Source organism: Archocentrus centrarchus, chromosome 6 (assembly GCF_007364275.1).
Source record: "Archocentrus centrarchus isolate MPI-CPG fArcCen1 chromosome 6, fArcCen1, whole genome shotgun sequence".
Taxonomy (NCBI): domain Eukaryota; kingdom Metazoa; phylum Chordata; class Actinopteri; order Cichliformes; family Cichlidae; genus Archocentrus; species Archocentrus centrarchus.
In genome coordinates, this window is record NC_044351.1 from 4,300,040 (window position 1) to 4,317,518 (window position 17,479).

Consider the following 17,479-nt stretch of genomic DNA (forward strand, 5'->3'; position numbering starts at 1 on the left):
ATCTACAGGATTTGCATTTGATATTATATTGCCTTCCTTGCTTATCTTATCATCTCTGTGTCAGCACCTACAGAGGAGGGTCCCAAATGTATGTGCGTGTATTTTTATATTAGCTTTATGATCTTTATTTTTTATTTTTATGTAAACACTTTGAGTGTGCAGCTAGAGTAGAAAAGTGCTGTATAAGAACTAGTCCATTTACCATTTTAATATACTGTACCATGAGGTATTTTTGTAGCAAGACACTTTTTATAAACCATTGCAAAACCTTTTTGTGCAGCTAAAAAACTCTTACACAGGTTCTCAGTAGCATCATGCTCAAGTGGCTCATCATAAAACATTTATTAAGCCATGAAGAAGTGACACAGTTTCAAAACTTATTCAGGAACCATAATGAAGTCTTATCCAATATATCCAATACTGACAGCATTATTGCTGGTTACACCCTAGAGCCCCGTCATCCATGATGGTCCCAGAGGTCAGCTCTTGTAGGCAAATAACTGGGGGTTAATGCAAAGTCCCTCCAGTTCTTTTCTACCAATGTCCTATTAGTTTTTTTTAGCTCTGCTGTCATCAGAGGTGACAGTCAGCGGAGCTGATCCGATACTGAGCCATCCAGCAACATTTATACTCTATAATCTTCTGAAACCTGGCACAAATACTCTTTGGGTAAGGCTCTACAAACTAGGGAAGGCAGATTTTTGACTTTTTGGATTTTTTTAGGAATTTTCCAAAATTTCAAGAAATATTATACAATGATGTTTCCCTTTAATTCCTGCTCCTCCCTTTTTCCTTGGCTGATTCTGTTGAAACTTGGTATGAGTATTCAATGTGCAAAGCTCTACAAAACGCTTCAGACAGGTTTTTATTTTTAATGTTTTATTTATTTTTTTAACAAATTTTTGAAATTTTGAAGATAAACATTAATTTTAACTTTGAGCTAAATTTATATTTATATTTATATTTGAAATCTTCTGAAACTATGCACAGATACTCTTTGGGTAAGGCTTTACAAAACAGGGGAGACAGACTTTTGATTTTTAATTTTTATATTTTTCATGAATTTTCTAAATTTTTGAGAAATACTGTGCAATAAGAAGGTTTGTCTCTGTGAATGGCGGTGCCTCAGAGCAAGAAGGTCCTGGGTATCAACTCAGTGATGTTTGACCTACAGCCAAATCAGTTTCTGTTTCAATATATCACATATTGTACAAATAAAGTATTTGACAGTGGAGCATTATTGGCCAACGGGTCTCTTGTTTGTCTTGGAGACAAACTGCATCAATGGGAGGACTGTCTCCATTATTACTGTGAGATCAATGATGGTCATGAACATTTGCAGAAACTCCAGTCTCTTGTCAGCCTGAAAATAAAATTCTATTCTGTTTCTATTATTAATGTGTTTTTACAAATGAGAGGTATTAGTTCAGACAACACATAAGACCCGTTAACTAATCCGTCAATAGTTTTTCTGCACAACATCAATCACAAAACAAGGGGATCGAGTAATTTTTATGACGCTGACAATTGTTTGCAGGCGAGTATGATGGCAGATGGCTAGAACACAAGGCAGCATAGAAGGATCTGGCATATGGAAACCTTCCCACTGTACTCTACATAGGAAGCAGAGATGCAGGAGCATGAATAAGGTGCCTCTTTGCAATGTCAGGTAATCCACAGAGATGGTAAAGTGAGTAAGGACAGAAGTGGTACCTTTGGAAAATGCATATTATCAGATGCATTTTATCCACTGAAATCAAGCACAGCAAGGGGAAAATTTTGAGGAAAAAAGCCCCCCTTTTCAGGGAGGTTTCTGACTAAACACAGTGTGTAAAAATGCAGTCCAGATGCACAGTTCATAGAAGTCTTCAGTGCAGAGACAAGCCTTATCAGCAGAGTTTTATTTACACATGAGACAAAATTGAATCTTTACCAAGTTTATAGGATCCTTTACCAGGACTTGTCCTGGATCCAAATCATTCCAGCTCATCAGTGGAGCACAAGTGTGTGTGCATGTGTGTGTGTTTGTACATACACACACATACAGAGAGAGAGAGAGAGAGAGAGAGCGATAGGGAGAGCTTTTGTGACAGAGTACCATGCTGGCAGGAAGCACAATGAGACAGGTGGCTTAAAGGAGGTGCCAACAAATGAATGAGAAGATCATTATTCTTCTCTGGCTGATTAAGAATATGGAAAGATAGAGATAAATACTACTGTTGCCCAGGAAAACCTTCCATTGTATTGGCTTTGGAACTTTTATATACACTACTCAAAAAAAAAAATGAAGAAAGACTTTGAAAACACATCAGATCTCAGTGGAAAAATTCATGTTAGATATCTGTACTCATATGGGCTGGTTAATGTGTTAGGACTGAAAGGATACCACATCATTTGAAGAAACTGAAAATGATCAACCTGCAGAGGGCTGAATTAAAAAAATAAAGTGAAAAAATGATGCAGCAGGCTAGCCCATTTTGCCAAAATTTCATTTCAACAACTCAAAATGGTACTCTGTAGCATGCCTGACAATGAGACGACAGATGGTGTCCTGGGGATCTCCTTCATCCTCCAGGAGCTGCCTGCTTACTCTGGCTACATGAGGCTGGACATGCACTAGGAGTAACCCAGGACCCACCGCACCAGTGTAGGGTCTGACAATGGGTCTGAGGATCTCATCCCAGCATCTAACGAGACTGTCTGTCTCCTGGAATCTCCTCCATGCTCTTGAGACTGTGCTGGGTGACACAGCAAACCTTCTGGCAATGGTACGGATGTGCCATCCTGGAGGAGTTGGACTCCCTGTGCAGCCTATGTAGAGTCCAGGTATGACCTAATGCTACCAGTAGTGGCACTGACCCTAGCCAAATGCAAAACTAGTGGAAAAACAGTCAGAAAAGATGAGGAGGGAAAAAATGTAAGTGTCCTCCACTTGTAAAACCATAATTTTTGGGGGGGTTGTCTCATTGTTGCCCCTCTAGTTCACCTGTTGTTCATTTCAATAACACCAAAGCAGCTGAAACTGATTAACTGCCCAGATCGATATCCCAGACATTTAACTGACTTGATGCTAAACTCTGATTAAAAACTGTTCCTTTCTTCTTCTTCTTTCTTGTTTTTTTTTGGGGGTTTTTTGGGGTTTTTTTTTTTGAGCACTGTATTATTGCAGGCATAATTTTAGGCTCTTTTAGGTTTTGATTTAGTCGATAGTTTGAGCATCCCTTCGTACGTAGATCTTCCAGGATAAAAGTTGTTGTTGGCACTTTTTGCCTGTTTCTACTACACCTTACAGTTTGGCTCAAAAAGTATAATCGGCTAATGCAACACAATCATTTAAAAGAGACATAATAAATCAGTTGTTAAATTCAGTCCATAAAACACATCTCCTTTCAAGAATAAATATTATTTCAGGAACTAAATAATCTGCTAAACAGTCTTTAGAAAATGAATGTTTGTACAGATATACAATTACTTTCCATGGGATATCCCTATTTTGTCCTGCATATTTATTGTTAATATTGGCTTAGAGTTCCATAAAAGTTGCAGCCACTTGCTGTGGCTCAGGAGGTAGAGAGGAAGGTTAGTGCTTCGATCATCTGCTCCTCCAGTCTACATGTCAGAGTGTCCTTGAGCAAAATATTGAACCCCCAAACTGATGCGTCCGTCAGTGAGTGTGGGTGAATGCTGCTGTGTCAATGTATGTGACAATAGGTTAGTAGTTTGTAGTTTGCACTTTGAGTGCTCAGTAAGAGTGAGATATAAGTACCAGTTTATGTGTGCACAGAATTCTCCATAATCAATGTCTCACTCATGATCCCAACTCAGAGACTGACATGAACATAGTTTATAGTTACAGTCTGTAGAGTATGGCATGATGGTGGTTGTCCTGTTGCTAACTGTGACTGTGGTTACTATGTAACTGCAGTGTTGGCAAGCATAACGAGTGGATGGGCAACCAACTTTGACAGGGGCTGATGTCAGTTTGATGTCTGATAAACTCATAAACTATGAAGGAGATTCATACTGTCACAGTTACACAAACTCTATGACCACCAAGCAGAGATTATAAACAAACATCCCCAAGACACAACCCCTTAAACTTAAGGCAGTGCTGCAGAAGGACATCCAGTGTAATTATTAAGCCAACACAGCAAATTCAGGAATAAGCAGCCTTCTTTTAACCACAGCACAATCGGTATGTATCATTACAAATATACGTACATGGTGCACTCATAGACAAATGTAGTCACTTTTACAAAAGTGCAAACAATACTTGTCCTAGATAATAGCATACATATCAGGTGAGGTGCTTTATGAATGTGTACAACTGACTTAATGAATTCAACACTTTATCCTTTTAATCGGCCTTGAATGCTGTGTTATCAAGGACTGAGTTCTTGCCTGGTTTCACTCTCACTTAACAGACAGATCCATTTGGTCTTCCTCTTTTCCTCCTGCCTGATAGCTCCATATTCAATATCCTTTGTCTAATACATCCAAAAAAAAAATCCAAACCATCTCAGTCTTTGCATGTCTCCAGACTGCTCAACCTCAGCTGTCCCTCTGATGTACTCATTTTCTAATCCTGTCTTTTTGTTATCTCCACTCACTCTGCTTTCCCTGCACTCTCTTATTCACGCTTCTTACCCACTGTCCATTACAAGCCATGCTGTCCATGCAAGACAGGTTTTTGTGTGAGACTGTGCCTTAAAACTAGCTGCACAAAGTGATGAATGACCTGTTTATAGTTCCAAAGAAACGCGAAGGGTGCTTCCCAAAATCTGGCAGGGCTCATCCGGTTGTTGTTTGGGTGGCTGTAGCGCAGGAGGTAGGACAGGTCACCTACTAATCAGAAGGTTGGTGATTTGATCCCTGGCTGCTCCAGCCTGCATGCCAAAGTATCCTTAGGCAAGATACTGAACTCTGAGTTGCTCCTGATGCATTCATCAGAGTGTGATTGTGTGCGAATGTTAGCTAGAAAGGACTTAGATGTAGAAGTGTAGTAGAAAAAAGTGAATGGGTGAAGACATGCTGTATAACGTGCTTTGAGTGCTTAAGTAGAGTAGCAAAGTGCTATATAAGAACCAGTCCATTTACCACAGACCCATCAGCACCAAATTAGAGTAGATGTCAGTCTTAATCTGTTACTTAGCCCCAGTGAGATTAGTGTCCCCCTCATTCATGCTAGGTACATCTATTGTTGCAGCAGGGGTGTTTCCAGAATTTTTTCCGGAGGAAATCAGAATATTTTATCAGAAATACTCCAGGGTAGAAAGCAGGCATAGAAAACACTGGGCAGGTTTCTCAGGCACTTGTAAAGCCTTGTGCCCTAATAAAGTTATTACACAAAAAGTTTAAATGTAATTTTATGTTGGACAGCTGTTTTGCAAAACTGGTATTTATATTAAAGCAGTGAAGCGGACTCACATCACTAGAGAAGCACATTTATACAGTGGTTTTCTAGTCTTACTGACTGCTCAAAGTGCTTTTTAGTGATCAGAAGGATTACAGCTTTTACTCTAGAAAAAGTTATAATTGTTCTGAAGTTGCTTCATAGTAAACAAGCTGTATATTCAAACTACCTTAAATAAATGCTCTTATTATTTAGAGTAGCACTTTTCAGAATCATATATATTAATGAATTATATATAATTATAAATTATATAAATTATATTTATCACTTTACTGTTGCAGCTGTATATGATTTTAATAACTTCATATACTGCTGTGTAGCTTTATCTATATTAGGACAGCATAATACAATGGTACATTTATATTTTAAAATCTGTAAAATAAGAAATAATTACACCTTTAAAATGAAGTACAGTATTTTGATCCAAACTATAGTGGAAGATAACACCATAACAATGACATACTTGAAGTCCAAGCAGATTAAAACTACTTCAATAAAGTACTTAACTAAATGTACTGTTACATTCTTATCCATGCTCTTTTTGGATCGGGGATGGGGGTGTGCCAACCCATGCTCCCCCTCTGGACACACCACTGCAATGCAGATTCACTAAGCTTAGCCAAAATGCTGCTTTTGAGCTTTGTTGTTAGGAAGTGACTTATTGCAGATGTTGTTATTTAACTGTTTTATATCCAAATTGATTTTTTTTTTTTTTAGCTGTACAGCTTGTAGGTTTAAAAGTATTTCAGTAGAATTCAACTGGTTTTCTGTTTTACTCTGTTTTACGTTACTTTGTTTGTATTATTGTAGCATCACTAAAGGTAGTGTAATTTTTGTAAAAGTAAGTCTTTGCTATGTGCTGCTTCATGTACAATGTACAGAAAGACTATGTAAAATTATATTTTCAACAAGGAAGGGGTTTGAAGAAGGCTTTGTTTTAACACAACTGCAACCCCACTAGGGTACTGTAAGGGTGTTTTTCTGCAGAGTGGGCTTGACCTAGTTAGAATTTTGCATACCCGTGACAGCTGTCCCAAAGTGCAGCTCCATATCGCTCAGTCCACAGCAGATGTGAGCAAGGTCTAACTCAACAAAATAGCTGAAATGTGTGGAGTGAAAAGTTAAGTTAGATTAAATTATGAATACAGACTGAGTTCAGAGTTTTATTTTAAATAGTGTGGGGAACTTACATCAGCAATATGAATATCAAAGTAGGAGGAACAGAAGCCGTGTGTGGCAAAATTATACTCGTGCAGTTGGAATGACCAGATTAAAAAATGAATGCAGAGATAAGAAAGAAAGCTCTAGGGCATGATGGGAATTCTGTGGTAAATACAGTAGATTGTCACCTACACAACAAGAGTCCACAAGAGACCAACCATCTACAGGGGGGGAAATAATTATTTACTCTCCTGCTGAATTTGTAAGTTTACTCACAAAGAAATAAACAGTCTCTAACAGAATATCAGCCACAAATCCAGAAAAACACATTTCATAAAAGTTATAAATTGATTTGCATGTCATTGAGTGAAATAATTATTTGATTCTCTACAACCCAGCCAGAATTCTGGCTCCCACAGTAGGCCACCCCTAAAAAGCAAGCTCTTTGGCATCAACACGACCTGCTGTGTTTGGAGGAAGAGAAACCTTGTACAGTAGTTGTTTGCCAACAAGAGTTTCTCCACCAAGAAATACGTCATGTTTTACTTTGGCATCAAATGCTTATTTCACTCAATGACATGCAAATTAATTTATAACTTTTGTATAATCTGTTTTTTCTGGAGTTTTTGTTGTCTCTCTCCATTAAAATAAAACTACCATAAAAATTAGAGACAGTTCATTTCTGGAAGTGAACAAACTTACAAATTCAGCAGGGGATCAAATACATTTTTCCCATTTTCAAGGAAATGCACTGTGAGCAAATGACTTTATGTGTAGATCACAATGAACAGCATTCCAAAGTCTGGCTGAACTCACACTCAAGATAAATTCACTTTAAAGTGTTTTAGTTTCGCTTTTTTTAAACTCATTCTCACTTATTGTTAATGAAAATTACAAATCCAGTATCTCAAATTATTTGAATGTTTCCTAAGATCAATCAAACTTTATAAATTCTATACTTGGTTGGGGATTCCTTTAGCATAAATTACTGCATCATTGCAGCGTGACATGGAGACAATCAGCTTGCTGCACTGCTGAGATGTTATTGAAGCCAAGATTGCTTTGAAAATGGTCTGTTTTATTGAATCAAGTGTTTTCAAGTCAGTTGAGTTGGCTGGCCATTCAAACACAGGAAGAACATGGTCATCAAACCATTTGATAGTAGGTTTGAGACCATTGACAGGTGCCAAGCGCTGCTGAAAAAGGAAATCAGCATGCCCATGAAGCTTGTCAGAAGCTTGAAGTGCTCTATAATCTCCTGGTAGACAGCTGTTTTGATTCTGGACTTGATAAAACACTGTAGACCAAGCAGTACCACCAACACTATGAAATGATATGGGGCCCCAAATCATCACAGACTTTGGGAACGTCACACTGAACTTCAAACATCTTGGATTCTGTACCTCGCTGCTCTTCCTCTTGACTCTGGGACCTTGATTTCTAAATAAAATGCTAAATTTACTTTCATCTAAAAAGAGGACTTCAGGCCATTCAGGAGTGACTTGATATTTGGATTGTAGCCCTTTTCCTGAAGACAGGATGCACTGTGGCTCTTGATGCCCTGACACCAGCCTCAGTCCACTCTTTGTGAAGCTCTTCCACACACTCTCACATCGACACCAATGCTCAATTTAGAATGACCGTATAGCCTAGCTTGCATGTCACTGGACTGTGGGAGGACTACCCAGATGAAAGAAAACATCTACAAAGGAATGTCCCGGCTAACCAGGAAGTTTGAACCAAGAGCTGACAGTTTTACCAACTGCACCACCATGCCACATGTACAGTAAATTAATTCATAATACATAAATTATTTTTTTAAAAAGTTGATCTTTCTGATTGTTGACTTTTTGTGTGGTGGGTGTAATCTTTAAAGGTTTCAGTAATCTTAAAGTCTTTCAGTAGAGATGTCCAGATATCCAGTGATAAGGAGAAAAATAATTGTTTTGGTTGCTATGAGATGAAAGCAGATGAAAATAAGTTGTATATTTATGAGATAAAAAACACTGAATGGAGCAGTCACACTGACGAAGAAGAATCGGCTAACCATTGGACCTTAATATAGCAAATACAATCTAACGAGCCACTTTATTTGTCACCACATTTTGGTTTTGCTGTCAGTCACATGCCAATTTTCACATAAATTGAATTTGTGAGTGTGTGTGCGCGCGCGCAGCTCACCAATGCATGTTTTATATACTGTATGTTATGCTGTACTTCTTACAGGAGGCAGTGTCAAAGGTGGAGAATGAAGCTAGTGAGGAGATGGGCAGAGTGGATGAAGGAGTAGAGGAGTTCTTCACCAAGAAAATCATCCCTGACTATGCACTGTGAGTTGACCTAACACACACACACACACACACACACACACACACAAAGTAAACATATTTCCCTTGCTGTAAATAGTGTTATGAGGCCCTAAATGGAATTTGAACGTATAGCAAACTCTAGTACCTCAGAGAAAATGAGCAAAACATCAACACCCAAAGCAGGTCTTACAAAATAAAATGAGTTAACTGAGATAACTGCAAATATGCCAACATGATAATCTTCATAATGTAACACTGTTATCAGAGTCTATGATACAGAAATGCTGTTTTATATTGACACAGTGAGATATATCTCAGCCTGGCACTAGGATAAGCCGAGTATCTGAGGATGTCTCATTAGTATGTGACTAGTAGAGGCCCTTAGATCAGAAAACTGTGGTTACCTTTCAGTACAGAAAAAGCAGCCTTACTAGCTAATGCAGCATTGTACATTATAATATGTAAATGATCAAAGCTATTGAGGACCACATATGTTTACTAGGCTGCTAACTGCCTAGTAACCTAGTGGGAGGTTACCAACTGTAATGCCAACATGTCCTCAAATCTGAACAATATCTTTCACTTGTTCCTGTATGACCCATATGAGCGTTTCCAAAATGAGCGCCCCTACAGGTGGCAGGAGTCAACTCAACCTGATATTGTGACATATTGTGCGTATAGAATACAAGGCCACTTTTTAAAATAATGTTTCGCATGTCATGTCGGCATGTAATGTGGCTGTAGCTCAGGAGGTAGAGAAGGTTGTCTACTAATCAGAAGGGTGGTGGTTTGATCCCTGGCTGCTCCAGTCTGCATGCCAAAGTATCCTTGGGCAAGATACTGAAGTGCTTGTATGAGTGGATGTGAATGAGGCATGCTGTATAAAGCGCTTGGAGTGCTCAAGTAGACAAGTGCCATATAATAACCAGTACATTTCATTTTTAAACTTCTCCTGTGGTATTTCATACCATTTAGTCCCCAAAGACTTTTCAGAAATCTGAGAAAATCCATGTATACACATTTCTTCAGAACGAAAAAACGAATTTGTTATTCACACGCCCTTTCGTGTACAACCACTAGAGGTCGCTTAATTTTAAGGCATAAGTGTTGGTTGTAATAACGTGACTTGCTTCCCCCACCATATATTATATTATATATTCTCAACATATTTATCAACATATTTCATTTTGTCTTTCAAGATTATCATTGAAACATTACATACACAACAAATATGCATTTATCAGCCTGTATGTGACGTTGAGGGCATCTTGAGGTCCCCTTGTTGGCGTGGGGCCCTAAGCAGCTACTTCTTCTGTTTGTGCCTCAGGACAGCTGTGGTTGAAGTTAATTCACAATACTGATACATATGTAACAACATATGTACACATATGTTGTTGATTAAATTTGAAAATTGTGGCAAGTGAGTTTTCAGTTTTTACTGTTGCTGAAACATGTGTTTAAATGTTGTTTAAATGCAACAGTTTTTATTGAGCTATTACCTCTTGGAATGATGATGATGGTAAACGAGATTAAAGAAAGTCAAGTGAGCATTATGAGCTGACCTGGGTCAGATGCAAGCATACAAAAACCATTCATATACACAATTTTCCACACACAGAATGATATCTATAGATGACAGATACCAAATGTGTTGACCTCAGGCATTAACACAGTACACACAGTACACACAGTACTCTGGAGCCAATGGTTTTGCAGTTTTCCTCATTGTTTTGTTTTTCTGTCAACAAATTCCAACAAGAAAATTTTCATTCAAACACAAACACAAATGCTTAAATTTGTGATGAATTTTATCATTCTCTATATAGACATTCTAGCTAACATATTCCCAGGTCATGATCTGATAATTTCATATTTTGAAGCACTTTGTGGATTGTTGTTCTTCAGCATGTGTTTCACGAAAGAATCATTGAGTATCTTCTGGAGTTTAAAAATGAAGACTGTGATATAAGATGGTTTACAGGTACAGATGATCACTTAGTGGTTCTATAAATAGCCGTGTGTAATGATGACATTCAACACTGTCAGCTGCACCCGAACAGCTCTTTAATCTTCATGAAGTGCTCCTTGTTGCTGGGACTTGTTGAGGGTTACAACTGTTTCCTTGAGACTTCATTCAGAAACTGCTTTTTGCAGTGGAAATGCAGGTAAAAGAACTGAGCTTCACAAAACCTTTTTCATGTGGTGTAAGTGTAATTATAAAATGGACCTTGAAAATTATAGTCAAGTTTAAATCTTAGCAGGCTATATGCACTGAGAATAGATATGCATATGTACATATACAGTCCGGTCAAAAAATATTTGGATAGTGGTGCAAACTTTCTAAATTTGCCCCTGTTCTCCACCACCACAGAGGCTCAAACATATGGGACAAACTTACATCATCATTAAGGATTATTTGTAATATTTTGGAAGCAAACTCTTTGCAGTCAATGACTGTCTGAAGTCTAGAAGCCATGGACATTACCAAATGCTGCATTTTCTCCCTTGAGCTGCTCTGAAAGGCCTTTACTGCACATTTAACAGTCCATTTAAAAAAAAGTGATTTCTGATGTTTCCTTGTGTTTTTTTTTTTATGTGTAATATTGTGTTTATATTGGTAAGTAGACTGTAGTCAACAACATCTATGAAGGGCTTATATATAAAACAAAGTAATGACCTGTTCTGCAAGCATCTTTATGACTCTGCTAGCTCAAAACTACTTGATATAACTAGTGAGAGATATGTTTTACAAATTATAGGCCAAAAAGTCATTTACAACAAATACCGGAATTAAAAATACTGGAAATCACTATTTGGGAGACGATCGGTTTTGGCACAACACAGGCAACAATGTCAGCCATAATGTAGAGTCTATAATGAGCAGAAGTCTAACTCAGGCCTAAGTAACAAAAACATTCATTTTATTGTGGCTGATACAAAGTTCAATTAGGAGGGCACGGTTACTCTATAGGAGTGAATTCTTTTTTGGCCTTATAATTTTCAGCAGTCCGGATCATTTGATCTGGAATCCTCCTTCGATCATGAACAAACTTTTCTATATGACTGAACGCATGTTTATGTTGCACCCTAATTCTTTTTAGAGGATTCTGGCTTATCCTCATAAGGTTAGATGCAACTATGTATCTCTCAGTGGCAAAGAATCCTTTTAAAAAGGATCGTGATCCGGATCACCATCAAAATGTAATCAATTGTTCTTTGTACCACCCCCAACAACTCCAGAAATTATCATCGGAATCTGTTCATAATTTTCCGAGTTATCCTGCCAACAGACAAACAGAAGCAACTGAAACCAAATCCAACAGGGAACACACTGGGAAGTTAAACAGACAAGTTAACAGACATTAACAAAGCAGAAAGGAAAGACAGCACTATTATTACATACAGGGTAATTGGGTAAGTGTCCACAGTTGGGAAAATGAGGCACAGATGAAAGCAATCATGGAAAATGTCAAACAGAAAGTAAAAGTTGAAACGAGGCACAAGAGACATAAGTAAAACAGAAACCTGACACAAAGGAACACTGGGGAGTCTAGGAAAATAACACAAAATAAACTCAGATCATGACATCTGGGGCTTTTCAGCTCTATCTCACTGTCTTCTCTTGTGCATATTTAACTAGTGTGGGGCAATAAGGTTACAGGTTACATAAAGGTGGAGTTCTCTGTGTTCAGAGATGGTGGTGAGCTGTCTTCGGCCATCCACTGACTTCTGGTCAGTGACCTTTAAATTATTCATTCGTCAGTCTAATGAGGATGAGTGGTTTTCAATTACTGCTCACCGACAGCTGATTTTGTTTCTGGTGATCAGGGTTCATTCACTGAGGCAATGTTCTCCACAGCTGTCAAATGTGATGTCATGACTATAGTGTGTTTCTATTATTGTCACCATTCAAGGTACTTTTGACCACTAGCCTCATCTCTTCCTCACACTCACAGACAATTTAGATGCATCACTTTACCTCCACACAGAAAGGCTCCAAAGACCAGGAGATTCAAATTAGGAACATCATTGCTGTGAAGCGACAGTGCTAACCACTGCGCCACCTGTGCTGGACAGTACAGGATCACAAAATGTGGGTCTGACTGTTTGGGCAGAGGATTCAAAGAGAAGTTCTGAAGTCTCTGCTTCCCACTAATCTGTTGTACAGCATCACATAGCTTTTATGATTGGAAAAAAACAAACAGGAAAGAAAGTGTGCATCAGGATGCCAACCTACCAGCAAAAAGGTGCTCAGTCTGCAGCAAACACATATAACTGCACCATGACATGATGGGTGAATTCTCAGTTTTAAAGATTCATTCAGCATTAAAGTAATCTGCTGATAGTTGTGAGTATTTCCAACACTATGCTGAAAACAATGTGTGTTAGGAATGAAAGGAAGCCACATTGTTTGATGGAAATGAAAATTATCAACCTACAGAGGGCTGAATTCATAATGTAATTGCAGCAACTCAAAATTGCACTCAGTAGTTTGTATGACCCCCATGTGCTCATATGCATGGTTGACAACACTGGGGCATGCTCCTAATGAGAGGATGGATGGTGTCCTGGGGGATCTCCTCCAAGCTCTGGAACAGGGCATCACTGAGCTCCTGGACAGTCTGAGGTGCAACCTGACGGTGCTGGATGGACCGAAACATAATGTCCCAGAGGTGTCCTGTTGTATTTAGGTCAGGCGAGCGTGGGGGCCAGTCAATGGTATCCTTCAGGGACTGTCTGCATACCCTGGCCACATGAGGCCGGGCATTGCTGCCGTGCACCAGGAGGTACCCAGGACCCACTGCACCAACATAGGGTCTGAGAGTGGGTACAAAGATTTCATCCCAATACCTGATGGCAGTCAGGGTGCCATTGCCTAGCCCGTAGACTTCTGTGCTTCCCTTCATGGAAATGCCTCTCCAGAACATCACTGACCCACCACCAAACAGGTCATGCTGAATGATGTTACAGGCAGCATAACCTTCTCCACGGCTTCTTCAGACCCTCTCACGTCTGTCACATGTGCTCAGGGTGAACCTGCTCTCATCTGTGAAAAGCACAGGGCGACAGTGGTGGACCTGTCAATTCTGCTATTCTCTGGCAAATGCCAGTCGAGCTCCACGGTATCGGGCAGTGAGCACAGGGCCCACTAGAGGATGTCAGACCACCCTCATGAAGTTTGTTTCTGATTGTTTGCTCAGAGACATTCACACCAGTGGTCTGCTAGAGGGCATTTTGTATCTCTGCAGTGCTCATCCTGTTCCTCCTGCACAAAGTAGCAGATACCAGTCCTGCTGATGGATTAAGGACCTTCTATGGGCCCTGTCCAGCTCTCCTAGAGTAACTGCCTGTCTCAGAATCTCCTCCATGCCAACCTTCTGGCAATGGCACGTATTGATGTGCCATCCTTGAGGAGCTGGTCTACCTGTGCAAGCCTCTGTAGGGTCCAGGTATGACCTCATGCTACCAGTAGTGACACTGACATTAGCCAAATGCAAAACTAGTGAAAAAACAGTCAGAAAAGATGAGGAGAGAAAAAATGTGAGTGGCCTCCACCTGTAAAAGCATTCCTTTTTTTTGGGGTGGGGGGGGGGGGGGGGGGGTTGTCTCATTGTTGCCCCTATAGTGCACCTGTTGTTCATTTCATTAACACCAAAGCAGCTGAAATGGATTAACAACCCCCTCTGCTTCCAAACTAAATTTAATTGACTTGATGCTATACTCTGATTTAAAAATGTTCCTTTAGTTTTTTGAGCAGTTTATAAGCCTAATCTTAAAAGTAGAGAACGTCTGAACCCAAAATGGAAGCTGTAAACACAATAGAGGAACCTGAGGAGAATGAGGTCTATAACTGGGCTTTGTCCTTAGTGGCTTTAGTTGTGATGAGATGGATCTGAGATGCATTCTGTTCTGGTTGTAGAGATATGTGGAAAAATAGAACTATTTTGCAAATTTCTGTCAGCACTATTACTGGAGCATTTTGGAACAGCCTGTGAGCACAAGAGTATACATAATATGCTGATTGTTCTTGATAAAGTATATCATTTATTTGTGGGTACTATGTATAAGACCAAATGTTTGCTTGTCCATTTATGTGAAAAAAAATGGGGTCCACTTGTTTTTTACATGAATATATTTGTTACTCTGTATTCTCAGAATGTATAGATGTACAGTATTTTAAGAACTTGTGACAAATGTGGACAAATTCATGTTTAGCCGCCATATTCTCTATGAATTATGAATGTACAGATCAGAATCCAGACAGAGCAACACACAACCCTCCTTCTCTTTTGGTTTTTCAAAGCAAACACACCTCCTGTCTGCAGCAGGTATAATGCACAGGTTATATCTCTGATGGTCAGTAAAGCAGGTTGACCCAGCTCAGCCTGGTTTCTGACCACACAATCTATATAATCTATATTTTAATGATGAAAAAAATGATTCTTGAATGAATGAATGAATGAATGTAAGCATCAGCAGGTGTTTCAGAGTTGAGTTAAGAACCATATAAAAGTCAATACATTAAAATTGTAGTTTGGGGCATTTTAGCTCAGCTGTTTGAAGAAAAAGTCAAACTATTGTCATAACCCTGGTGTCAGAGGTGGCAGTGGAGGCGGAGGCAGCTTTTGTTCCACAAAAACTTTAACATTGGCCATAACTTGAGAACCATGCGACCTAGGATGTTCAAATTCACACCATAGATGCATCTATTAAAAATTTTGCACCTTAGGTTAAAGGTCGAGTTTTCTGAAAATCTTGTGAATGCGATAACTTGAGAACAATCTCACCTAGAATCTTCACATTCACACCATAGGTGCATACTGTTCAAGCTAAACCAATCGAACCCCACACTCTTGTTCACTGACTTTTCTATAACAGCACCCCCCTCCTTTGAATCCAGAACAGCCAAGCATTGGCACCCACTCAGTGGCGCTCTTGTTAGACAGGAAAGTAGGAACAGAGCAAGAGGGAATGATATAAAGGAATTGGGATGGGATGGGATGGACTGGAACCCAGGCACCTGCAGACTTTCACCATATGAGTCACCCACTAAATCAGGTGAGCATTAGCGCAACTAGGTCAGAACAGTTTTATTGCTGTGTTGATAACAATATGTTATGTAGGCATAGCAGGTGTGCAATTCCTCCAAAAGTCTGTCACTTTGGTGTTAGCTTCCTCCATTTGCTCAATGCTACGTTAGCTCTCCCTTCAACTGCTGTGGTTTCACTGTAAAGACAAAACAACGTAGAGATGCCCAGATTGGCCCCCAGATCAGAATGCTGTCACAGATATCCAATCAGGACCAGAGTTGGACTGATATCTGAACCACGCAGCAGAACGGTTTGTCCCTATTATTTACTAGGAAATGTAATGAGGGCTTCAAATGTGCTTAGACTAAGAAGTGCAGGCAAGATTTGTTTAACCAAAAATATGAGGCAAATTATATGGAAGTCCAGGTATAGTTTCCAGGTTGTTTGGTCAGTGTGTCGATCATTTACCATGCCTTGCTTTTAGTTGAGCAAAAAGTAGTAACTAGAGATGTTACTGGGGATGTTTTTGCCCTGTGTGTTGTTTGCATGAATGTTAGCTGTGTACCTGAGCTCAGCATGTGTCTTGGGTCCTGTACCAGTAGTTGCAGTACTGAATGTCTTCTTGTCTGTTGCTCTTTCTGCTGTCTTCCTGCTGCAGAAAAGGCCAGTGGGAGGAGTCAAACCCTGCCCAAGCCACTCCCCCAGAGTCAAGCTCCACCCCCTCAGTCTCAACCTCCTTGTCCTCTACAATGTCCTCTGGCATTGTCACCTCCTCTATCACCACTCTCACTTCACTCTATGCATTTACTGACACATCCTTCACATCCAGTGATGTTTCACCCCTCTCTACATCATCCATTCCCCCCACCTTTTCTTCCGTCACCACCACCACCACCACCTCCACCACCCTTCCCACCAAAAATATCAAGAAAAAGTTTGGTGACTTCTTCGCCTTCAAGAGGGCTCGAGTTGGCCGAGCCACCAAGGCAGGCGGGGGAGAGGGAGGAGGAGGAGGAGAAGGGGTGAAGGTCAAAAGGACCTCCATTGCAGACCTCATTCGTCCCCTCCGTGAGGCCAAAGAAAGGGAGAGAGAGAGGGAGAGGGACAAGGACAGAGAGAAAGAGAGAGGGGCAAGGTCAGTGGAGGATGCTAACATTTCTACTGATGCCACCACCACAGAAGGACTCGTCGCCACCAGCCATCTTGCAAGCGATGTGCAGGAAAAGATGTCACCCGCCCAGACCTTAACCATGACGAGGCCAACCAGTGAGACCACTCCCTTGTATCCCACCATCACAACAAGCCCTGATCTTGTGACTGCTGCACTTTCTAACCTGGAGGAAGAGACCGTTCCTGTCTTGCCAGGTCGCATACCCAGTCCTGTGGTCACTCCCACTCCAACCGAGCAGGACAAGCAGTTGAGAGGGACTCCATATGGAGAGAGGAGACTAAAAGTGACCAAGAGGGCACTGAGAGAGGGAAAGAGCCAAAGTCTTATACTGCTGACGGGATTAGACACTGACGACAAGGATAACACACCCACTAAGGTCAGTATAACACACACA

General features: G+C 40.1%; 1 protein-coding gene across 1 annotated transcript in view; it reads left to right on the forward strand.

Annotated features, from left to right (window-relative positions):
• carmil2 (capping protein regulator and myosin 1 linker 2) overlaps positions 1-17,479 on the forward strand; it is an 83,621-nt gene that overhangs the window by 50,229 nt on the left and 15,913 nt on the right. Inside the window, 2 exon segments of the mRNA XM_030731381.1 lie at positions 8,801-8,904; positions 16,573-17,461. Coding sequence (XP_030587241.1) covers positions 8,801-8,904; positions 16,573-17,461 — 993 coding nt within the window.